Source organism: Callospermophilus lateralis, chromosome 3 (assembly GCF_048772815.1).
Source record: "Callospermophilus lateralis isolate mCalLat2 chromosome 3, mCalLat2.hap1, whole genome shotgun sequence".
NCBI classification, from domain to species: domain Eukaryota; kingdom Metazoa; phylum Chordata; class Mammalia; order Rodentia; family Sciuridae; genus Callospermophilus; species Callospermophilus lateralis.
The window spans coordinates 174,756,232-174,781,338 of NC_135307.1; the positions used below are offsets into that span (position 1 = coordinate 174,756,232).

The 25,107-nt window shown below is 57.4% G+C and overlaps 1 protein-coding gene and 1 pseudogene across 1 annotated transcript; one reads left to right on the forward strand and one right to left on the reverse strand.

Moving 5' to 3' along the window:
• Bpifb4 (BPI fold containing family B member 4) lies at positions 1–20,336 on the forward strand. The gene is made up of 16 exons (XM_076849044.1): positions 1–106; positions 788–850; positions 1,445–1,937; positions 2,755–2,859; positions 3,476–3,619; positions 5,349–5,412; positions 5,812–5,872; positions 6,085–6,176; positions 7,578–7,781; positions 9,239–9,292; positions 11,830–12,000; positions 13,211–13,278; positions 14,592–14,634; positions 16,462–16,525; positions 18,190–18,266; positions 20,313–20,336. Exons 1-16 carry the CDS (start codon positions 1–3, stop codon positions 20,334–20,336), a joined length of 1,833 nt encoding a protein of 610 aa, XP_076705159.1.
• A 3,363-nt stretch (positions 20,337–23,699) lies between these two features.
• LOC143394408 (holocytochrome c-type synthase pseudogene) lies at positions 23,700–24,520 on the reverse strand (annotated as a pseudogene).
• Positions 24,521–25,107: the final 587 nt, after the last annotated feature.

A 25,107-nucleotide genomic window follows, 5' to 3' on the forward strand; every position in this document is an offset into this window, starting at 1 on the left:
ATGTGGACAGCATGGTGTGTGGCTGCCCTGTTTGTGACCGCTGTGGGTGGCATCCGCCAAGAGACAAACACAGTCCTCAGGGTCACCAAAGACGTGCTGAGCAATGGTGAGTCCAGCCCAGGGGGGCCGGGGTAGCCTCGGTTGGGCAGGGTGGGCTCAGGTACCCAAGGACCCTCCCTGACTGGCAGACTCCACATCAAGTGGCCGGACAGTAGAGAGGTGGTCAGGGACCTGGGTTCTGGAGTCGGCCTTCCTGGGATTCCAATTCTGATTAAGTGACCTTGAATCCCTGACTTGAGTTCCCTGAGCCTCAGTGTCCTCGTCTGAAAAGTGGGCACAGTGTCCGTATCTCCAAGGACTCAGAGGAGGACCTGTGACTTGGCGTCTGGGTGCCCCTCTGTGAAGCTGACCTTTTGGTGGGCCCCGAGGGTGGGACCTGTAATCCCTGCCTCCAGGGCTCAGGTTTTTACTTTGTCATCTGGCATATGAGGACACATTGCCTGTCCCAGCCCCGGGCGATTTCCTCCATGGTGCTTGGCCCTGACGGTTTCCCAGGAACGGATGAGCACGAGGAGATGGACTTTTTAAAGCCGTGGAACACTTGGGAAGGAGGGTGACAAAGGGATGCCATCAGGGTTTGGCTGAAGGGTGTCAAAACCTAGGGGCCATGGAATCTAGGGACGTGACACCAGGTGCAGGCGGCCATGGGAGCCCCCGGGCTGCAGAGCCAGGGAGCAGGGCCATGGCGGGGGTGGGGACCCCTGGCTGACGCTCCGCCTCTCCGCAGCCATCTCCGGCACACTGGAGCAGAGTGACGCTCTCCGCTCAGCCCTGAGGGAGGTGCCCATGGGTAAAGCTGGTGGTGACGGTGGCGGGCCTTTGCTGGGGGGGTTACTTGGTGGAAGCGGAGGTGGAGGTGGTGGGGGAGGGGGCCTTCTGGGGGGCCTGCTTGGTGGTGGGGGCGGAGGAGACAGCGGTGACCTGTTGGGTGGAGGTCTATTGGGTGGCAGTGGAAGCAGTGGTGGGGGTCTGCTGGGGGGCAGTGGTGGGGGGCTGCTGGGTGGTGGTGGCAGTGGTGGGGGTCTGCTGGGGGGCAGTGGTGGGGGGCTGCTGGGTGGTAGTGGCGGGAGCCATGGTGGGGGTCTGCTGGGGGGCAGTGGTGGGGGGCTGCTGGGTGGTAGTGGCGGGAGCCATGGTGGGGGTCTGCTGGGGGGCAGTGGTGGGGGGCTGCTGGGTGGTAGTGGCGGGAGCCATGGTGGGGGTCTGCTGGGGGGCAATGGTGGGGGGCTGCTGGGTGGTGGTGGCAGTGGTGGGGGGCTGCTGGGGGGCAGTGGTGGGGGGCTGCTGGGTGGCGGTGGCGGGAGCCTGCTGGGCGGTGGTGGTGGCCTCTTGGGTGGTGGCCGTCACCGTTATGATGACTACAGAAGCGCTGAATTCCCCCGAGGTGTCGGTGGTGTCCCTTACAATGACTTCCATGTCCGAGAGCCTCCCCCCAAGTACACCAATGGCAGACAGCTTGGTGGCAATTACAAATACGGGCACATTGACACCAACGACAACACTGCCCAGCTGGGGGGCAAGTACCGCTACGGAGAGATCCTGGAGCCCGACGGCAGCATCCGCGACCTCCGCAGCGGCAACGATCGCGGCAGATACCGTTCCGCGGAAGGTGCCGCCATCGGGGACAACCGGCATCACCGTCACCGGCGAGAGCTGCGGCCTGGGGAGATCCCAGCTGGGGTGGCCACCGGGGCCCTGGGCCCTGGGGGCCTGCTGGGCTCGGGGGGCATGCTGGCCAACGAAGGCATCCTGTCGGGCCAAGGAGGCCTGCTGGGCGGAGGCGGTCTCCTCGGTGACGGAGGACTTCTTGGAGGAGGCGGCGTCCTGGGTGTGCTCGGCGAGGGCGGGATTCTCAGCACCGTGCAAGGCATCACGGGGTGAGGACAGGGGCCGCCCTGTGGCCCGGGGGAGCCTGCACCCCAGGGCTGGGGCGGGGTGCCTGGTCTCCAGGACATGGCCTTAGGGCTGGGGTCTTAAGGGCCCCAAGTCCCGTGGTTTGGGGGCTTGGTGTAGAAGAGCCCAGAGCCTGGACCCTGCTCCACCGGGGTCTGCCTGTGTCCTGTTGAGTCTCCTTTCCTGTCCCCGAGGCTCGGTTTCCTCCTCTGTGGGAAGGTCACGGAATGAAGCCAGGAGGATGGGCCCAGGTTCCCGACCAGCAGCCCGTGTCTGGTCCCCTCCGTTTTCACCTCACGTCCCTCATGATTTCACCCAGCCCAGAGCCACTCGGTTCAACAACACGCAGGGCTCCTTGACACTGGGACCAGACCCAGCGGTTAGCCACGATGACATCCCCGTCTCCAGGGAGCCTGCCGCGGGTGGGGTAGCAGCTTGGATAGAGCAGCCTGGAGACTGATCCAGTTATGAGCGGCCTCCTCCGGGGGGTCAGGGGAGGCTTCCTGGAGGAGGAGGACCTTGGCCCAAGGCTGGAGAATGTACAGGGGGAACCAGGCAGGGGGTGGGGACACGCAGAAGGGATGGCATCTTGGTGTGGAAAATGTTCGCGGGAAGTTCCTGGAGACACCCGCAGTGGGCTGGCCTGGGGCCGGGGGCGAGGCGTCCCCCACCTTGACATCTCTGGGAGCTGCACATTCTGCCCCTGGACCCCAGGTCTCCTTCCAGTCGGGGGAGGGGATGGATGGGGAGCAAAGAAGGGGTGGGGGGGGCAGCCTCCTCACCAGCCCCCTGCCCCCGCAGGCTGCGCATTGTGGAGCTGACCCTCCCGCGGGTGTCCGTGAGGCTGCTGCCCGGGGTGGGCGTCTACCTGAGCCTGTACACCCGCGTGGCCATCAATGGGAAGAGGTGTGTGCCCTGGGCCCTGGGGGTCCCTGCTGGGCGGGAGGGCCAGGGGCTGCCCTCGCTCCACCTGGTCCCTGTATCCGTGACGCCGGGAGCCCCAGTTAGGGACTGCAGTCACCAGCGGTCTTGCCAGCAGTGAGGACGGCCCAGCGCCACGGTCGAGGTGGGAGGGTGGGGTGGGGGTGGCCTGGGCTCCATCCTGACTCCTACAAGCTGCTGACCTTGGAGGGGACTCTTGATGTCACTGAGCCTTAGTGTCAGCACCTGCACTGGAATAGTAAGCCCACCTCTCTTTCCCGGGCGCAGCAGGTGCCTGCCACAAAGTAGGTGCTCCGCCGCGGGGGACTAGAGAAGCAGGCTTCTGCATCCATTACCCCGAGATGAGGTCATGCCTGCAGCGGGTGATTGGTCACCTTGGAAACCAGATAGGACCCTCCTTCCCAGCCTCTGGAGCTTTCTTAGGCCGAGGGGGAGGGAGCAGGGACACCTCCTGATTTGAGCAAGGGACAGGGTGAGCAAGGGACATGGCAGATGACAGGAAGGGCCAGGGCCACAGGCTGTGAGAGGTGCGCCCCCTGGTGGCCGGGGTGTGACTCCCGGTGTCCTTGGCTCGCTCCAGTCTCATTGGATTCCTGGACATTGCGGTGGAGGTGAACATCACGGCCAAGGTCCGGCTGACCATGGACCGCACAGGCTATCCGCGGCTGGTCATCGAGCGCTGTGACACCCTGCTGGGGGGCATCAAAGTGAAGCTGCTGCGGGGGTGAGTCCAGCAGGCGCCTTGTGCCCGGGGGGTGCTACAGCCGTCTCTGGCAAACAAACGGCGCCACTCACCTGCGCATGTGCCTGGAGGGGACAGTGATGTCACAGAGCAGTGACAAGTCACACTGGACATCCACCCTCTGCTCAGTGTATCCCCGGTCGGGGAGTGAGGGTTTTGCGTTTTTTTTTGTTTTTTTTTTTTTCCGATTTTACCTTCTCCACAAAGTGTCCAAGACCACAGAGGTCTTCAGGCGCCTGTCTTGGCCAGCACGCGTCCCCAGGTGGAGGTCCTGGACGGGGGCGTACTCAGGACGGCTGGAAGCCAGCTCCCTCCCCTTTACCCCCGTCCACACGGTGGGAGTGCCTGCTCCAGCCTGTCTCGGGGCTCTCTGTCCCCCTTCTCCCCGTCTTACCAACCCCTGGCCACGCGCCCCCGTCTCCATCTCATCTGGACTTCAGGGTCGGAGGCAGTCACTGAGCCACTTGAGCCCCACATCCTGGCTCACGGGGGCCTCTCTGAGCCTCTGTTTCTGCTTCAGGGGGAATCGGGTGCTGGGGTCCAGAACATAGAAAACTCGGGGACTTTTAAATTTACATTTTACCATCATACTTATTCTGTAATACACAGTTCAAAACTGTAGAATGACAGAAAGGTGAGGAGGGACCCTCGTCCTCGTCCCACCTCCTCTGTCCCTCCCACCCCACCTCCTCTGTCCTCCCACCCTGCTCACTGCAGTTATTCGGTTCTTAATTTTCCTTCCAATTTCTTTGTTTAAATGAAGCAAACATGTTCATACTTTCTTATCTGCCCCTGGTTTTAATGCTGATGGGTGCCCGCTGTAACCACCCCTCCCTCAGGAGGATATTCTGCATCCAGACACGGGGCGTGTCAATGCTGCTTCATTTTGCAGTGCTCTATAATATTCCATGGTCTGGGTGAACCACCATCTATTTGCCCAGTCCCCTACGGCTGGGCATTTCAGTTTGTCCAACCTGCTGCTGTGACAATGAATTACCTTTTGCTGATGTCATTTCACACATGACCTGATGTATCTGTTAGGTAACTTCCCAGGGGAGAAAAGGGTCTGTGCCCCGAGTATACATAGATTAATGGCAAACTGTCCCCCGACACACACGCAGGCGCACAAGCCCCCTAGTGTGTGAACGACTGTCCTCAAGGGCCATCATCAAGGAGAACCGGAACCAGGCTTAGTCTCCTGAAGGTGGATCCACCTGAAGGGGTCCCAGGGTGAGCTTTCCGGGAACACTCTTAATTAGGGCTTTACCTCGAGAAATTCTTAGTCACCTCAGCTCGGCGCTGGATAGCAGCTCTGCCCTTGGGCACCCTTTGGTGTGAACCCCAGGAGCATAGTTTCTTGGCTAGTATTTCTTCTTCTGTCCCTTCCACACACACTTACTGAGCCCCTGGAATGTTCTAGATCCTGCTGTGATAAAGCAGCGAGCTCCTTTGACCTCTGCAGCCAGGAGCCCCACAGAGGGCGCGGGAACAGGGGAAGGACTAGGAATCAGGAGTGGGCAGCCTGTCTGGAGGGGTGGACGGATGAATGCGCGGCCCCTGCTGACCGGGAGCCTGCTCCGGGTGGCCGCACTCTCTTTTGCTGGCCCAGTTGTCCAGCCCAGGGGTCTCACTGCCCAGAGGTGCCCCAGGGCAGACAGTCCTGAGAGCCCCTGGGTCTGCGCCTGGCCTTGACCCTGCCCCGTGTCCCCAGGCTTCTTCCCAACCTCGTGGACAACTTAGTGAACCGGGTCCTGGCCAACGTCCTCCCTGACTTGGTAAGAACGGGGTGGGAGGGCACGGGCACCTGCAGACCAGGGCCACAGTCCAGTGACACAGAGGTGTCCCCGAGAGATGGAGGGAACCAGGAGCCAGGACGCGTTCTTGGGGGCCTGGGAAGGACGCGAGGCTCCTGGGGACAGATGAGGAGAGGGACAGGAGGGCGAGGGTTGGCACCACCCAGCCCTGGGCTCCCTGCGGCTCCAGCTCCTTCTAACTGTGTGACGACGAGGTCAGTCACCTCCCTGGGTCTCCGAGGTGGCCATTCTGACCGAGCCTCCCCCCGGGGCAGGGGGAGGACAGCGCCGGGCGCAGAACAGCCTTAGCCGTGGGCACTGGGGGGCGGCTCCCTCCCCAGCTTCCCGATGTCACCAGAGCTCTGTGACGACTCCCTGCAGCTCTGTCCCATCGTGGACGTGGTCCTGGGTCTCGTCAATGACCAGCTGGGGCTCGTGGACTGTGAGTTCCTTCCTCCCGGCTGCATTTGGCCGAGGCCTGCTAACGGCAGCTCAGGGCCCCACCCGGGGACATGCCACACCTGGGAGGAGGGCCCTGTGACCTGGCCTTCCCTCTGTCCCGACATCCTGCTGGGGGTTTGCTGGCCTCTGCGCCTGGACCTGGAGCCTTGGCTGCGCCCCCGGGCCGCCCGTGACCCCCGCCTCTGCCTGCAGCTCTGGTCCCGCTGGGGATCCTGGGGAGCGTCCAGTACACCTTCTCCAGCCTGCCCCTGGTCACCGGGGAGTTCTTGGAGCTGGACCTCAACGTGAGTGCTGGCCTGGCCCAGGGGGTGGCCTCCTGCCCGGAGGTGGGGGTGAAGGAGGGGCCCTGTGGCTCCCACTGGGTCCTTGGGGAGCGATGTCTGAATGGGATCCTTTTCCAATTAGATGGGGACCTTCTAGGAGCCCTGTTAGGAATGCAGTCACAGCCGGCCCGTCTGCAAAGCCTGCTGTGCAGCAGCCATGTTTTACATGCCGTGTGCAGATTCATCCAGTCTGTCCTCACAGCAGCCACAGGGAAGGGGGCACGCCGACTGAGAATATACAGGCACAGAGAGGTTAAGGCAGTGGTTCAGGGCCACACAGCTAATAACGTGGACCAGGGCCCGAGTCAGGCCACCTCCCTGCTGGTGGAGCTGCACCCAGGAGCCTGGGCTTGACCCTGACAGTAAAGGGCTGTAGGCAGTTATCAAGGGCTCCCGGTGATTAAAAAAAAGTCCAATTGGCACCAAGGCACAAACACTCCCCCAGAGCCAACTTCAAGCTACCCATAGGACATCACTGAAAGGGAAGTTGGAAGACATGTGGCACTCTAAGGTGAGCTGTGCCACCACATGGCCCCAGCCTGGCCCTGCTTGTGCACAGGCACACAGACTTACGTGGGTCCTCTGAGACCACAGACCTGGAGGCTTCCTCACTCCCCCCAGCAGTTCAGAGCGGCAGGTGCACCCCGCTCCTGAGGCCCCAGGCACACCGCGCACACCTGAGGTGCTCTAAACACACCCATTCCAGAGACATTTGGTAGTTACCTGCCGCGTACCAAGGACCCAGTACAGCAGTGAACAAGACAAGTCCCTGCCCTGAGGGAACCTGTGATCTATTGTGATGTAGGAGGCTGAGGCAGGAGGATCACAAGTTTGAGGCCAGCTTCAGCAACTTAGTGAGATCCCCATCCCATCTCAAAATAAAATTTAAAAATAAAGGTTAGGGGTGTAGTTCCTGGTTCAGAGGCACTGGGTTCAAACCCCAGTACTAGAAAAAAGAAAAGTGTGTGTGTGGAGGGGGGATTGAGAGAGAAAAAGAGAAATGGTCACTCAATAAATACACAATTACGATCTAATGTTGTAATAGAGCCTAATGTGGGGCGCGTGATGCATTCAGGGAGGTCCGGGAGGGCTTCCTGGAGGAGGTGGTCTTGAACTAAGATGACTGAGGCACACAGGAAGAGTGCGGGGAGGTCTGCGGGAAGGCCCATTGCGGGTGGCGAATCCCCGGTGGCTGCAGTAGGAAGGTGAGGGCAGAGTGGCTGGAGGTGAGAGGCCACGCGCCACACCAAGTGCTGAGACCCAGGGCTCTGGTCCAGGGGGCTGCCTGCGCGGGTTCAGGGCCCGGTGGCCGCCCTCAGCCTCCCTCTTCTCCCTCTCCCTGCCCTCCTCCCCGCTGCCCAGACTCTGGTGGGCGAGGCCGGCGGAGAGCTCATCGACTACCCGCTGGGGCGGCCGGCTGTGTCTCCCAGGCAGAGGATGCCCGAGTTGCCACCCATGGGCGACAACACCAACTCGCAGCTGGCCATCTCGGCCAACTTCCTGGGCTCCGTGCTCACTCTGCTGCAGAAGCAGGGGGCGCTGGACATCGACATCACCGACGGCATGGTAAGTGGCGCCCCCTAGGGGCGGGCTGGGACAGCGCCCTGGAGGGAGAACCAGACGGCCCACCACTCTCGGCTCCACCCACCCGCTCGGCTCCACCCACCCACTCAGCCCCTCCCACTTCACTCGGCTCCACCCACCCTGCTCGGCTCCACCCACCCGCTCGGCTCCACCCACCTCCAAGTCAGCTTCCTCGTGTTCGCTGGGCTGTGCTCACAGACCAGACCCTGAGCAGCACTGTGGCACCATGAGCCTGCGGAGTCTGTTTAATATTCTGTCCTGTCTAAAAGAGGCACCGCAGAGTCACCCGTATGTCTCTCCGCATAAACGTGTAGACTCCCTTGGCCAATTGGCACTTAGGGAACTAAGTTAGGTGGGGACAAAACACCACCCAGAGCGCGCTCCTTGGTCATTTCCTGTCCAAACTTTCACTTGAAAAATGTCAGACCTTAAGAAAAGTTTCAAGGTGGGACAATGTGTGCTCACATGATCTTCACCTGACCACCTGTCCGTCGTCTGTCCACTGTCCTGTTGACCCAGCCACTCACCCACCTATCATTCATCCAGCCGCCCACCCACCTATCCACCCATCCATCATCCATCCACAATCTGTTAGATATCTGTCCATCCAACCATCCATCCACCCACCTATCTGTTGAACAGTTGGGGCTTCATGAGGCCCCATGGGATTTGCTCCACAGACCACCTCCCTGTTCCAAGAACAGGTGTCCGCAAACAAAACAAGCAACAAGAAGCCCATACAAACGCTGGCGCTGTTAGATTCCACTTAGTGACCTATACCCTCCGCCCCTGCAGTTTAACTAGGAGAAAACAGACACTGGCTTCACGGTTGCCGCCTCTTTCTGTCAAGTGGTGCTGGCTTTCCACTCTTATTAGTATCTGAGGTCTTAGGAAGTGAGTTAAGCTGGGCACCATGGTGCACACCTGTGATCCCAGCGGCTCTGGAGGTGGAGGCAGGAGGATTGTGAATTCAAAGCCAGCCTCAGCAAAGGCGAGGTGCTAAGCAACTCAGTGAGACCCTGTCTCTAATAAAATACAAATAGGGCTGAGGATGTGGCTCAGTGGTTGAGTGTCCCTGAGTTCCACCCCAGTACCTCCCCACAAAAGTGAGTTGGTTTAGGGAAGATCTGAAACCAATGGCAGTATCAGGGATACGGCAGAAGTCATGGGCCAGGGACCCAGACATTGCAAAGGGGCCCAACGGCGCTCCCCTTGCCTTAGCAAAGAGTCCCATGTCTGCAGAAGAATGGTTCGGGCCTCGCCTCCGTTCTGCAGGTGGGGTCTGTGGTGAGCCTGGTCTACACAGTGGCCACTGCTGGACAGGCGGGGCTTCCCAAGGGGTCCTTCAGGGAAAGGAGATGGTTCTGGTCACCATGTTGGCAATGCCCGTCTGTCCCTGTCACCTCGGGACTCACATGACCCTTTTCCTCGTCCTACAGTTTGAAGAGCTTCCTCCGCTCACCACGTCCACACTGGGAGCCCTGATTCCCAAGGTACGTAAGCCAGGCAGGCGCCACTGTCCTCCACTGTCCCCCACCAGCCGTCCCAGGTACCAGGCTCTGGGGAGGATGCCCAGCACTGGGGCAGCTGCTCCGCCTGCCTTCCTGGACTGAGGGGTGCGGAGGAAGGAGGGGGAAGGAGCCTGAGCTCTGTCTGTGGACAGCGGGTGAAGTTCTGGTCCTGGCCGTCCACTCCTTCACTGTGTGACCTTGGACAAAAGTTGTAACCTCTCTGAGCTCTATTCCCTCATCTGACAAAAAATGCCCGCTGACACCTCTTCCACGGGTTCTGGTATCTAGGGGAGGAGAAGGGATAAGGCGGTCAAAGTGCTGACACAGGACCAGGCACATGAGAATTGTGACAGCCTGGAGGGGAAGAGCCAGGTCCTTGGAGGGGACCCGGCTCAGCACACTCCAGCCCATTGCTGTAGGCAAATGGCCTCACCTCTCCGAGCCTTCACTTTTCTCATCTGGAAAATGGGGATAGCAGTGTTGATCTTGCAGGGTGGCCCGCGACAGGAATCTGGAAGCCAGATACAGAGCAGGCATTTGGCAATGTTGGTTACTATCTTTGCTCTTAATAATTATAAGTTGTTGTAATTTATTTATTTATTAAGAGCAAAAATGCACTCTTGTCCCGTTGATGATCCCGTCTCTGGTGCTGGCCCCTTACTCCTGGCAACGAAGATCGCTGTTCAGAGTTACAGCCCTTTGGGGCTTTTCCCAACTCTGCCCGCCCCGTCTAGTTCGGGGCGGAGTCAGAGGAAGCAGGTGTAAAGCCTTCCTCCTGGGTCGGGAAGAGATGGGACTCACCAGGTGGTCGCTATCGCCCTCGTGTGGTTGAGAGTGGAACGTCAGAGGCACCGTCCAGTGTCAGAAGCAGTGGCCGCTCAGGTGGCTAGGCTGTCCTCCATCTCGGGCCTTTTATTTATTGGGCCACTTCCCATGCGCACTGCATTTTACAGCTTTTGAGAATTCGGTCCTATTTATCCCCCTCCCACGCAGCCAAAATGGACAAGCACCTCATTTTACAGATGGGGAAAGAGGGGCCCAGGGAGTCATCTAATGAGGCAGCCCCAGAGCAGGCGTTAGGCCTCCAGATAGCCACAGGTCCGCTGCAGCGGGGTCAGGCAGGGCGACGCCCCTGTGTCCTGGAGGCCCACCTGGGGTGGAGTCACGGGGGAGGCGTGGTCAGCGCTGAGACAGGCACCCCCAGGGATCTCTGTGAAGGGGGCACTGCTAATTCTTGGGGACTCTGCACATTCCAGTCTGGGTGGTTGGGACCCCAGAGTCCTCCAGAAAAGTGCCCAGACAACCCCCCACCCCGCGAAAAGCCAATAGTAAAGTATTGAGTCATTGAAAGTCCATCTGCCCAAGGGTGAGTTCAGGGATGGGCCCAATGGAGGAATTAACTAAATTTGTCCACTGACCAGGAGCTTGAACAGAAGAATTCATCTGGCACATATTCGAGAAATGAATAGAATCTTTTTAGGACCCGACCTGCCCTGTAGCATTGCATATGGCAAAGTTTCCATGGAAACAGCTTCTCTCTACTCTTTTATTTATTTATTTTTGGGGTACTGGGGATTGAACTCAGGGGCACTTGACCACTGAGCCACCTCCCCAGCCCTACTTTGCACTTTATTTAGAGACAGGGTCTCACTGAGTTGCTTAGTGCCTCCCTGTTGCTGAGGCTGGCTTGGAACTAGAGATCCTCCTGCCTCAGCCTCCTGAGCCCGTGGCATTACGGGCAGGCACCACCGCGCCTGGCTCTACTCTTAAAAAGTAGCATCCTGGGTTTGCACACTTATCTGTGCCCAGTTAATATATTTAAGAAGAGGGGCCTTAAAATTATTGTTATTTTTTGTGAACAAGTTACTGAGTGAATATGATAAACAGGTCACTTGGTGAATTGTCCCTTTGGTAAATTAGCTTTGGGGGACTGACTCTGCGGTCAGTAGGCCCAGGTCTGTCCCACTGTGAGACCCAGGGAATCCAGGTCTGTCGCCTGTGCCTTGCTCTGGGACTTCGCAGGACACCCCTGGGGCGTGGCCTGTCATTCCAGGAGGGGTGGTGGACACCCGGGCTCTGAGTTGCACAGCCTGGGACGGGGTCACCACCCCCGCTGGCCTTGGACGGGCCTGACATGTCCCTCTGAACCTCAGTTTTTAAATCTGTGGCCTGGGGATGAGACCCTGCAGGGCGGTGATGACTGAATGAAATGGAGACGGTCACTCTGTCCAGCCCAGAGCCCCCAGGGGCCTCCTCTGCTCACTGCCGGGTGGTTTTGAGCAGTCCCTGTGTCTGGGATTGTCACCTTCATTCCCACGGTGGCCCAGGGAGAGGTGGAGAGGGGAGCCCCTGCCCTGACCCCACAGCAGCCCTTGGCTTTGCCTGCGGTTCCTAGGGCCCGAGGGGCTCTGCGCCTGAAGGTGCGGGTTAGGAAGCGCTGGCAGCCCCCTCCCCACACCCCACCCCACCCCGGGCGACAGAGGCCCAGGGCCCTGCCCACTGTCCTGCCCCGCCCACAGGTGTTCCAGCAGTACCCCGAGTCCCGGCCGCTCACCATCAGGATCCAGGTGCCCAATCCTCCCACGGTGACGCTGCAGAAGGACAAGGCGCTGGTGCAGGTGTTCGCCACCTCTGAGGTCGTGGTATCCCAGCCCAATGACGTGGAGACCACCATCTGCCTCATCGACGTGGTGAGTGCCTGGGCTGCAGCGGCCCCGGCTGGGCCTCAAGCCAGAGCCACGGGGGCCCCTGGAGCTCCAGGACCCTACCACTCCCCACAGGCCCTGCCACAGGACCCTGCCCACCCGCTGCCTTCCTGTCCCCGCCCCCAGGGCTTGAGATCAAGTGAGCGCTTCTGGGAAGTGGGTTTCCTGCTGGAGCATGACAGGCCAGCTGTGTGGGGTCCTTTTGGACATCATCAGATGGCAGATTAGAAGAGCCAATTCTCACCCAATCTGAACCCCGCTGTGTGACATTCCCATCAACAGCCCAAATGTCTGAGCCAGCTCAACCCTGACACCAGACTCCATTGCCCCAGAGATGCAGCCCTGACTTCCTGGCCCACAGCCTGGTCTGGCCATTCTGCCCCAGCCTCACAGGGTCCTCTCACCGGCTCCATCTCCAACCTTCTTTCTTTCCTTTTAATGCCAACCTCCTTCCTGCCTCAGGGCCTTTCCACACGCCCTCCTCACTGCCTGGATGGCTCTCCCTCCCTCTTCTTCATCTAGTCAAAGCCTACACAGCCTTCAGTCCTCAGTTCAAACACCATTTCCTCAGGATGATTTCTCTCGACAGACTAGGTCCCTGTCACAGGTATCCAGAACCCCTAGCTCTTCTTCATCATGCAATCCCTATTATTGTTGCTAATTCCATTTCATGAATTTGTTGGGGTTTATTTTTATTTTCATAAATGTAACTTTTATCTGATCTTATTTATTAGAAGGAGGGTCAGGGGAGCAAAGAGAGATTTTCCTACAGCAAAATTTCTGATTGAAAAGGGAGATGAGTCTGGTCCTTTTATGCCCTATTCTGGGGGGCGGGACAGTAATGATTGGCAGCAATGGTGCCCAATCCCATCTGCCATGGCTTTCCTAAAGCAAGTTTCCTGGGCTTCAGGCCTCTCCCTCGGAGGCATCTCAGAGAGACTTGGTTAGCGTCCCCAGTGCCAGCCATGGGGATTCTGTGCCGTTTGTCTTTGTGGAAGTGTTCGCTCAGCTAACTCGCAAACACTGTGAATGTCGGTCCTTTATCATTCCTGACTCCTGCTCCCTCTGGGGGGTGGACCTACTGTGTGGGAGCCTCGTGCTTAGAGGGAGCCTGGCCAGGGCCCTGGAGCAAGCCCTGGTGACGCTCAGGGTCAGACGAGCTGGCGGTGACGGTCACCTCTTCTCCTCGCTGCAGGACACCGACCTCTTGGCCTCATTTTCTGTGGAAGGGGATAAGCTCATGATCGATGCCAAGCTGGACAAGTAAGGGGTTTGCTTCCCGGTCCCCCCTCAGGAAGCCATCTTGGGGCTGTCGTAGCTGGTGCTGGCCCAGACGGCCACCAGGGGCACCAGAGGTCTCCTAGTGTCAGGAGTGACCTTCAGGGTGGGTCAATGCAAGAGGCCACAGAGGCAAAAATGGCCCCTGTCTGCCGAGAGCTCCATCAGGGGCCAGCCAGGTAGTGCGACTCAAAGAGAAAGAACCAGCCGCCCTCAGCAGCCCTCGACGCTGACGAACCAGGCTCTGCCTCGGGCTCCCAGTGCACCTGGGGAGTCAGGCTAGGATGCTCCTTTTTAAAGATGAGAAAACTAGGGCTCAGAGAGGTAGATTTACCTATTTAGGGCCACACAGCAAGTACAGAGAGGGGCTGGGAGCCAACCCAGGTGAATGTGACGCGCTGCATTGAATGGTTAAAAGTGCTGGCTTTGGACTCCAGAATATGGGTCCAAATCCTGTTGTGACCGCTGTCTGGCCCCATGACATTGGCCAAGTGACTTCCCCTCTGAGGCTCCGTCTTCTCATGGGAAAATGGAGACCCCAGTCCTACTTAAAAGATTCCTGAAGATGATAGCTATGATTTACTGGGTGCCTTCCACGTGCCGGGCATTGAGCCAAGTCCTGGAAGTGTCTTTGGTTAGTTGTTGACGTCAGCCTACGGAAATAAGTACTAGGTGCTCATTTTGAGATTTAATGAGATCATGGGTCAAATTTTCAGCTCGCGTTAGGTCATCGCAAGTTTTTCCTTTGACCAAAGCTCATGGAGTCCAACCATGGGGGACTCCGAGACGGTATCCGTCAGCCATCTGAGTTCCAAGGTGGCCACATGCAGCCAGGGGCCCAGCTGTGGGAAGGCCGGGGTTCCAGCGGGCAGAGCGATGGGTGCTGACTTTGCAGAGAGGAAAAGCACTCGGGGGTTGTGGCAGGAGGGGCCGAGGAGGGCTGGCGTCGGCGTCCGGAGGAAGAAAACACGCTCACAGCACCGAGTCCTCTTCTTGTTACCCATGGCTGTCATTTAGTCGGAGCAGTCTTGCGCTCTGCAGAGAGGCACAGAGAGGCGAAGGGCCTTGGCTGAGGTCACACAGCCGATAGGTGGCAAAGCCACAACAGGCACCTTGCCCACCCTGAGCATAGCGTCTGGTTACTGCTCCATCCACGGGACCCACATGATTCCCGTCAACTCCCCCAGGACCAGGGGCTCCCAGAGGTCGTGGGTGGGGGGCTTCAGACAGTTGTGGAAACCCAGCACCTCGGGCTCCCAGTAATGGCTGCTTCTAATGGGCTGCTTTATCACCCGCAGGACCAACCTCAACCTCCGGACCTCGAATGTGGGCAACTTTGACGTAAGTGCCACATCGGGCCCCGGGGAGCATCTCAGGCTTGGGGAAAGCTCCTCTGGGGACGGCCTCTCCCGGGGGCCAGAGAGGCTGGGACTCCAGCAGGTGGCCGGCCTCCTCGTGGACGCAGAGATGGGGAAACGGGGACACAGGGGGAGGGCAGGGGGTCGGCCACCTACTGATCTGTTTTAATGGGGGACCTTTAGTGCACATCTGTGGGGACAGCCATGTCCTAGGGGAGTCAGGAGGCCGCTGACCCCTGTGTGACTTGAGCATTACCGGCCACTCTGAGCCTCAGTCTCCTCCTCTTAGATCAACAGGGTGTGGTTTGTTTTTATCCTCATTCTTACTCCCGGGTTCTGGAATCCTCTTTCCAAGGGCCGTGACTCTGAGACATTCAGGTTCCAGGGCCGGGTCCTGTTTCATCTCTGTTCTTGGGTCCCTGCACCTCACCAAGGCCTCAGAGTCAGTCTCTCTCTCTCTCTCTCTCTCTCTCTCTCTCTCTCTCTCTCTCTTAAGAAAAGCTGACAGCTGAGCCCTTGCCTGCTTCCTGGGGTGAGCCGGGCAGATTCATCTCTTGTTCCTTGTTTTTGAGTTTCTCTAACTCAGACATCTGCAGCCCGTGAAATCCGTGTCCCCAACTCATTTTTAGATGGAGAACTGTCCCGGCGCTCAGCTGGCTGGGCAGTCTCTCACTGGGTCCTCACAGCCTTCTTAGGATCTGGGCAACTTTCCCATAAGGCAGCTGACGTCAGGGAGGTTCAGTGACTGGCCGGAGGGGACAGTGGGCTGGAAGTCGCGGTGGGACTGAGTGGCGGGCGCTGAGCAGATCTCTGACGTGAAGGACTTTCCCGACCAGCGTAAGGGAGGGTCAGTCCCTCTTGTCTTCAGACGTGGAAGCCAAGGTTTAGAGACGTTAAGGGAGGTGACACAGCTGTCCTTTGCCATCCATGGGGGCATCGGCCCAGGGTCCCCCACAACACCAAGGTCCCCGTGTGGACCAGGGCGTGGCGTCTGTCTGGGGCCTGCTCCACTGCAGCATTTCCATCTCAGGATGGCTGTGTGGCCCCAGGATGTCAGTGCCACGTAAATGCATTCATGGGCCACAGAGGACATTCCTGTCAACGACGGACCAGAGACTGTGCTGGTCTCATAGGGCAAAACGGCCTAGTGACATTAAAGCCATCTTGGTCTATGAAACACGCTGTGACGCTCACATGGGGACCACATTCCCAGGAGGCTTCCCGGTGTTAAGTGACAGGTGACAGTTGTCAGAGTGTACTGTGGGACTGATGACAAGAGAGCCTGGGGCCATCCAGGACGGAGGGAAGTTGCTTTCAAATATTTGGGATCCGCGGTTGGTGGGACCCACAGGTGCAGAACGCGCGGGTGACAGGACGGCTCAGAAGGCGCAGGAGGCCGGGCCTCTGGGCGCCTCCCCTGACCCTGGCTGTGTCCTTGTGGGCTGACCTCAGGAGCTGAGGGTCAGAGGTGAAGGAGGCTGAGCTGGGGTGGAGCCTGGGGTGCTGGCCGCAGGGTGCAGGGCCTTGGAAGGGTGCTTCGGGGCCGGCCTCCCTCCCCCCAGGCCCCGGCCTCCAGGGGAGCCGCTCCACCTCCCTGGGCCCCGCCAGCGTCACCTCCCGCCAGCACAGGGAGCAGTGACCCAGGTGGCCTTGGGGCCATCTGCTGAGCCGTTCCGGGTCCGGGGCTCTGTGGCCGGGACTCCCAGAGGCTCCCGAGCAGCTCTGGGTCTCATCTTGGGCCCCAGCCCCAGGTTCCCGGGGCCTTCAAGCCGGGAAGCCCCCGCCCCGGCTCAGTCCTCTGTCCCTGCAGGTGGGCCTCATGGAGGTGCTGGTTGGGAAGATCTTCGACCTGGCCTTCATGCCCGCGATGAACGGTGAGCGAGGGCTGGGGGCCAGGGACCTGGGGACCTGGGGACAGCAGGTGTGCAGGACACGGGGGACTCGCAGACATTCCACCTCAGAGGCAGTTCTGAGGCTGCACCTGAAACGTTGATTTAAGCTTCCAAATGCAAGTATTTTTCAGGTTTTTAAAAATCGACTTTAAAAATTGACTTTAATTCACAAATAATAGCTGTGTGTACTTACGGGGCATCGCGTGGTGTGGCCTCCAAATCCATCTCGCTGCTTTCTGGTCTGGCTGACCGTCTTGTTTTTCTGATCACCCATGAAAACTGAATGTGTGCAGCTTCAGATCCTGGAGCAATATATTTTGAAAGTCTCACCTCCCGGGGCGATCACCTGAACCCGGGTGTACTTCCTTCTTCACTATTTTCCTCCATTTCTCTAGGGGTAAGATGTCGCCTGGCTCCTTTTTAAACACAATTTCTTCTGAACTAGGCAGGGACAGCTCGGGTAACACATTCTGATTCTAAAAATTTCAGTCGGTGCAGACAGAGCTGAGGTTGTCCCCACAGTGTCCCCAACCTCCTAACTTAGCATCTGTCCCCTGGGAAGCCACATTATCACTGAGAAGATTCCCTCCCCGTCTTGAAGAGTAGAACAGACCTAGTGTCTCTAGAATGGGATTGGGGGGCTTCTCGCGGAACCGCGGGGTCACCTGGAGGCTGGGATAGCTGGGTGACCCCAAGATGATCGGGGACCCCAGCCCCAACCTGCTTCATCCAGCGCTGTGATGCTGGGGACAAAGCGGGCTGGCACGTCCCAGTTGATGTCACCTCCCATACCAGCCAGGGCGCATGTAGAGAGACCCTGATGCCTGACGGGGCCTTATTCTGTGAGCCAGCCCCAGAGAAGGCTGAGTCCCCGGGACAGGGAAAGAGCAGTCACAAAGCCCGTGCACGACAGCAGGGTGTCGGGGGCCGGGTGAGGTGACAGGGGACAGGAGACAGAGGCTCCAGGCCTGCTTGGTCCCTGAGGGCGGTGCACTGGGGCACGTCCTCTCAGCTCCCTGAAATGCCATCTGTCCCTTTTCTTAGGTTCTTGGAGTGGGTCCAGAAGACACCAGCCCCACCCAATACCCGAGAAGGGGCGGGACCGGGAGAGCCCGAGAGCCCCCGAAAAGTCCAGCGGGGTCCAGGCGCCTTGTCCCCTGCCCACCCCTCCCTGCTTCCCTCCTTTCCCGTCCCTCCTTCTAGAACAAGGGTCACAGGTCCACTTGGTCCTGACAACTTGAGACCCGGGACCAAACCCCGTCCCCGTCATTTGCTGGTCCCCACGGGCAGCCCCTTCCTTGACTTAGCAAACGTGTCCCCTCCTCTGTGCTGTGTCCAGGGCTCTGTGGTGCTGGGGACACCGTCCTGCCTGCAGGGATCCCACGGCGCAGCAGGGTGACAGTGACAGTTTGCCGTCTCTCTGCTGGAGGCACTTGGTCCCGCGGTGGCCCAGTCACCTGGGTCAGGGAACCTTGCGAGGATGGGCCAGCAGGACAGCCTCGGGGTCGGCGCTCCACCCACAGGGAGGCAGGGCGACCGTGTGCTCTGGCCGGGAGGGGCGGCCGGCGCGAGGAGATGGCCAGGCTTGGGGGCCTCCTGGCCGCGCTGACCTCGCCTGACCCCGTGTGGCTGTGGTTGTTTTTCAGCGGTGCTGGGTTCCGGGGTCCCTCTCCCCAAAATCCTCAACATCGACTTCAGCAACGCAGACATCGACGTCTTGGAGGTAAGGGGAACAGCACTGTGTCCCCCGCTGCCCTCTGTCCTCACCTCTGGCCACAGCTAAAGGTCCGAGCAGTAATTGGGGAAAGGGAGAGAAGGGGGTCCTGAGGCCTCTCCCTCCAACATACGAGACGGAGGAACAAAGAAAAGGGCCACTGAGAGTCCTTCAAGGCAAGCCCACAGTCCCACTCAGAGCTGCCCCATGCTCCAGGTGGAAAGCTGAGGCTCCTCAGCCACGGGCTTCCCCAAAGGTGAAGGTGGGTCGCTCACTGGGAAACCTTTATTGAGCACCTACTACGTCCAGACACTTTGCAAGGCCCTGGGATACGGGGCCTTCCAAACCCAGCAGGGACACAGGACTTTGGGCAAACGTCCCTGAAGACATTGGCTAATTATAGACGGCAGGTGTCTTGAAGTTCAGAAGAAGGGCTCTTGCCACCACTCTAAGGACCACATGTGCTCAGCGTCTGAAATTTGGAAAATACAGGGACATTAAACGAACACAGGCGTATCCTCAGTATACGCGCAGCCCACAAGTCATCCCTTAGAACATGTTTTTTTGTTGTTGTTTTTCATTCCAATCTTTCTGAAGTTTTATTTATTTTTCTTTCTGGAGTTTTATTTTCAAAGATGGCTTTGACCAGGGCATCAGCAGAGCCCTGAGGCTAAAGAATAGGGCTTGGAATCCAGCAGTCTGGGTTCAAATCCCGACTCTGCCAGTTGCCAGCTGGGTGACTCTGGGTGGGCTACTTAACTTCTCTGGGCCTCAGTTTTCTCCTCTATTAAAAAAAAAAAAAAGCTGGTCACAGTGCTGACCCACGGGACTGTGATTGGGATGACATGTGCCTCTCCTGTAGTGCCCTTGAGCCCTGACACTCGGTAAGCTTCTGGAATGGTCTGCCACGTCCGTGTGAGCATATGATAAGGACGGTTGCGGGGGGCTGCCTCTGGGTTCAGGATTCATCCTTGGGACTCCCAAAGACGGAACCAAGGGGCCTTTGTCCCAGGTTGACAATTCCTTTTGCAAAAGGCTCACCTGTCACACTGCTGGCTCTTCCTCGTCCTTGACCTTGACATTTCTGGTAGCTCTGGCCTGTGAGTGGGACGGGCTTCCACTTGGACTGAGTGACATTCTCTCTGGCTGGACCGAGGCCATGTGTTTTTGGCAAGGACATCCCAGGAGGGAACTTGGAGCTGTGCGCTTGCCCCCTGTCAGGGACACCGTGTGGGACCCATTTGTTTCCATCACTCGCTTGAGGTGGCTCCTGCCAGGTCTCTCCAACTGAAAAGCTATAATTTTCCACTGTGTCACCCATCAGTAGCTGGTTCTCCCCCACCTTCTTTTAAAAATTTTCATTATTTTTTTAAAAAATTTGCAGTTGCAGTGGGACACAGTACCTTTATTTTATCTATTTATTTTATGTGGTGCCAGGGATGGAACCCAGGGCCTCGCACGTGCCAGGCGAGTTCTAGTTCAAAAAGTGCTTTTTCCGTGGCGCACCGTGATCATCTGTCACGGGGTTCATCATGTCCCACTCACACCCGCACAGGACCTCCCCCCCTCGCCACCCATTTGGGCCCTGGCTGTGGCTCTTGTCTGCCATTCATCACTGTCCTGTTGGCCTAACTGGGAGGGGCTGACCTTCCTCCCCCGTTTATTCATTTACTTTGTCAGTTATTGACTTAGTCAGTATGAACTCGTGGATACTTATTTTTGTTCTTTGAGGTTTGATTTCTACTTTCATCCCTTATTTTGTTGCAGAACTTTTGTGTAGTCCCGTGGACTGGACCTTGGTGACTGCGGAGGGCTCAGGCCCGCGGGGCTTATTTAGGGGAGGGGGATGGGGATCAAGGAGGGCTGTGTCTTGCCCAAGGTCCTCTGAACAGGAGGCCCCAGGCCCACGTGACCCCTTCATGGTGTCCATTCGGAGTCACCGCTCCCCTGAGTCACACTCGCCCTGTCCACGGCAGCAGGCAGGTGTCTGGCCGAGGCTGAGGCCAGAGCCCCCGGCCCCACCTGCTCACCTGGTTCTCTCTTCTGCCCCCCAAGGACCTTCTGGTGCTCAGCGCTTGAGTGACAGAGGCAGAGAAGTGGTTGGAAGAAGCCAGAACCAGCCCTGGAGAGGACTGGCCTGGACACGGTCCCTGGCCCTGAAGCCCTGAGGCCTCCACACAGGCCCCTCCCAGCCTCCAATCCTCTTCTCCACCTGCCTCCACCTGACAGAAAGGATCCAGCCACTGCCCCGTGGCAAACCGTACCCTGCAGTCAGCCCAGTGCCCCACCCCGGCTCTGCAGGGGAGGAGGTGGCCCTGAGGCCTGGGCCTCAGGCCGGGTCTGACCAGGAGTTATCTTGGCTTTCAATAAAACACTCCCTTTCCTGCACCGGGCCAGCCCCTCGGCTGCCTAGGGGTCTGATTCCTTCCCTCCTTGGCTGCGCCCTGGGGCCTGGCAGCCGCAGCTGCATGGGGCTGGAGGATTGCTCAGTCACATCCGGGGACTGAGCAGGGCTTACTCCAGCTCTCCTCACCTTTGTTCTGCACTCCCCTGGGTGGGTCCTTCCTGCCTCAGTTTCCCCTCCGCGCCTCAGCCCACGGGGAGGGCCAGGACGCAGAAACCACAAGTTCAAGGTCACCAGACACCAGGGTCCCCTCCCCTCCTGATTCCCAGCTGCGACTTCCCCGGGGCCACAGGAGGGTGGAAGGGGAAGGATAGCGCGGCTCCCCTCGCCCCAGCCTCCCGCGGGCGCTCGTCTGCTGGGCACCAAGTGCCTGGCGAGCCCTGAACTGAGACTCCGCCGCCTGATCTCCCTGACCCTCAGGGTTCACACAAAGTGGGGAAACTGAGGCACAGAGAAAGGCGGTGGTCACTGGGCCAAGGTCACCCAGCTGAGGTGTGGACCTGATAACTCCAGGCCGTGTCCTCATGGCTCCCTGCGGCCTCGGGTCACAAGTTCCAGGGGCCCCCAAAAGCATCCTACAGTTCCCAGAGGAGAGGGGGGCCCTGGAGAATCCCAGGAACACCACGTGGCGGGTCAGCTCTCTCATTGGCCAAGGTCAGTCAGGAGACCCTGCCTGACCGGCCCAGGCAGAGAGAGGGCCTGGACACCCGGGTGGTCACAGTGACGTCTTCGCACTCCCCCATGTTCCTGGTAGGAGGGGGCTGGGGCAGTGGCTGAGGGGGCCTGGCTCCTGTTGCCATCCAGGTTTTGCAAAGATTCAAGGCACCTCCTGCTTCGACCCAAGCCAGTGAAACCACAGTCACAGCCAGAGAGTGACCCCGGAGGCTCCCCGTCGTCCTCTCAGAGCACGTCCTTGGCTCTAGACATGAGGCCCACGGCCGGACATTCGAGGGAAACTAGATCCTGCCACATCACTGTCCCCTCACAGCAACACCCCCCAAGGCTCCTGAAACCCCGTGTGCCAGTCGGGAGGGAAGAGCCCGTCTCTTCCTATGAAAGACAGCCTGGGCTGGGCGTGGTGACGCAGGCCTGTGGTCTCAGCGACTCTGGAAGCTGAGGCAGGAGGATCACAGGTTCGAGGCCAGCCTCAGCAACTTAGTGAGGCCCTAACCCCTACGCAATTTAGCAAAACCCTGCCTCAAAATAGAAAACAAGGGGGGCTGGGGATGTGGCTCAGTTGAGCATCCCTGGGTTCAATCCTTGGCACCAAAGCTGTGGGGAGCGGTGACAGAGAATGGCAGAGCACTGTCAGGTCTGGGAATTCCAGGGCGAGGGCTCAGGACCTAGCTGCTGTGGGGTTCCCTGCATGAGGAGCCTCTGAGAAAGCGTCTTACCACCTGGACCTTAATCTCAGGCACCCAGCTCCTGGGGATAGAGGAGCTCTCCCGCTGGACCACCGCAATGTCTCACAGCCTGCTCTTGAGTGCTGCCCAGGAACAGGTGCTTTACACCATGCGCTTTCTTGAGAGCTACACAAGCTCCTAAAATCTGCACATTGCAACTGTGGAAGAGCCGAATAAACGTAACTCGGAGTACAAAGAGCAAAGCTTGCCGAGTCTGCAACCCGACCATGAGGCGTATATAAACAAAGATCGCTGCCATAACCCTTCCCACCTGCTTATGGCTTTGCATTCACAGGTGTCAGTTGGTGGCCTCATGAGGTCATTCAGGAGCAAGATCTGGAGTCAGGAGGAGGGGTTCCGAATCCTATCTCTGTCACTTGGTCATGTCACTTGTGAGGCCTCTAGTGTCTCTTTTCTTTTTTTTTTTTTTTTTTTCGTTAACTATCCGCTTTATTTAAAAATGTACAAAATACTCTTGACATGTAGAACGTAAGCTTTTTGGATTTTTGAAACTCCACACAAAACTGACACTCCCAAGAAATCCATACCAAATTAATCACTCGCAGACTGCCAATTTCATCCACTGATTTGACACTACAGTATTCAGGATAAATTAAAGGATTTAATATTATCAACACTTGAAAAAACAGTCATTTGTAACGTGCTGTTATAATTAGAACAATCAGTTTTGGGAATCTCAACACCAAGCTTAAAGCTTCCTTAAAACATGAAAATTGAGACAGTGAATTAATGCAAACCTAACTACATCTGAGAAAAATACTCTTCTTGTGAATGTTAATACTCAGCTAAATATGATCACTGGCACTGTGACTTGAGCCAGACTTTTAAATCTGGATTAAGCCAAAGGAAGGCTTCCAATGGAGGAAGAAATGGAACTCAAAATTGGGACAACTTGAAATTCCAGGGACAAGGAAGAGACCTGTTTGGGGGAGCAGAGTTACATATTAGAACAACAGGAAAATATTTTAAAAATTAAAAAAAATATATGTTTCAAAGCATATGCATCAGCACCTCATGGTGAGTTGAAACTTCTTTAACAAGGCCCAGTCTGAAAAAATGCATATAAATAAGAATTGAGAGCCAAGACACGCCTTAGTCTTGCTGGAGTGCAAGGGTATGGCTTTGCATTTGGTTCAGGGTCTCTACTAAATTGTAGGGACTTCGGAAATAATAGTCTCTTCTTAAAAAGACATTGCTCATTTCTATTAATGATTTTAGTTAAGAGATTTGACCAGGTAAAAGCTCACGAGCAGTACACTGGCTTTCAGGTATCACCTCTCAAATATTCCTGAGAAAACAGTAAGAAAGAAGTGGCTTTCCTCGCTTTCTAAAAACTCTTTTTCAGACTTTTCTAGATGAACTACATAGGCAATATTGCAGCTAACGGACAAACTGAGGGACTGCTTCCCACTTAAACCATTTGCTATAAACCACTTGCTATAAACCGCAAGGTAAAATGCAGCTCAAAACTGAATGGAGCAGGGGCCCTTTGCTAAGTGGAGGGTGAAGGGTATGACCCACATCACGAGTGCAGTTCGGTTTGGGGAAAATAGTTTTATGTATCTCTCAGAAAAAAACAATAGTTTCCACTTTGCATCACAAACAAAACAGTGGTTATGATGGCCAGCGCCACCGAGCAACTTTCATTCTGTCCCATACTGCTGAAAGCGCATCCCAGGCAGGGTGGACGTCCAGGCAGGTGAACTGCTAGTCCTGGTTGACTTCGCCGCCATCGTAATGATCTATCACATATCCAACTTCCGTGCCACAGCGACTGATGGTCCAATCGTGCCCGTCAAAAGGCAGCTCATACCCCCATCCAGGAACCAATTCTTGCTCTCGGTGAATATTGTTTTGCTTTCCTTCCGAATCGGATCAAGGATGGACCACAAGGGCACTCCGCAGCATGAAGAGCTTCCCACTTCAAAATCTCCTTCCAGGCCTGTTCATTGTTCTGATTGTGAATTTTAATGATATTTATTATACATATCTTTCTGACTAATATCCTCCTCCTTCCACTTCCACCCTTTCCTTAACATTGCATTCCAGAACATCTGTTCAGAAGGATAAACCCACTTTTCCTCTGAGTCTGCTTGTGGAATGGATGACTCCGCTCTTCCGGCAGACAATGCAGAGCGCTGATCTGGAGCTGGTGTTTGATGAGGTGGTGGCATCAGATTTGGAGGATCCAGGTCCTCCTTATTCTCAGCAGCAGCGCCTGTAACAGGACACTCCACACACTCATATGCACGATCTCGGCGGGCAGGCACAGAGAATGTTCTGCTCTCACAGGTTGGACCAGAGGGTTCTGCATTCATTGGACAGCCTTTCATTTTCCCTTCATGCACTGGGCATCCTGAAGCCGGTGATGCTGTCTCATCTGAAGCATTTGAGGTCTGAACTGGAACAGCAGGGGTAGAGGCTGGCAAACCCATGGTGGGAATCAGTGTTGACTCCAAACAACTTTCAATTTCCAGCTGCTCCAGGGCATGGTCCCCAGGCCCCACTGGCTGTGGCCAGCATGACCTTCCGCACCTGATTTCTCCCCCAGCTGCTGGCCCTGCCTCTAACCTCCAACTCAAACCCTGAGGACCACGATCTGCCACGGTCCCCGCCTTCCCCTCACTGTGCCTCGAGTGTTTCTGAACCTCAGTGTCCCCACCTAAAAAAAGGACAATGATAATAATTCTGCTCTAAGATGGGGTGAGGACATTGACCTTTCCTTCTGGCGCACTTAGCCCTGAGGCTGCACACAGTAGGTGCTCAAGAGGTGCTCACTGTGACTGGTAACAGAGTGGACAGACTCCTAAAGCATGAGCTTTTGGAACCCTGCTTCTGAGCAGGGCTGAACTGAGAACGAGGGATGGAGTGTGTGTGTGGGGGGGACACTTGGTGGTCCCTTGGACAAGGTTGTGCCCAGCGGGTCCCTCGCTGAGCAGAGGCAGGCTGCTCCCCAGCGGGCTCTGTGCTGCTTCCAGCCTTGGGGGTTCCAGAAATATGAAAGTTCCTTTTGCACAATTGG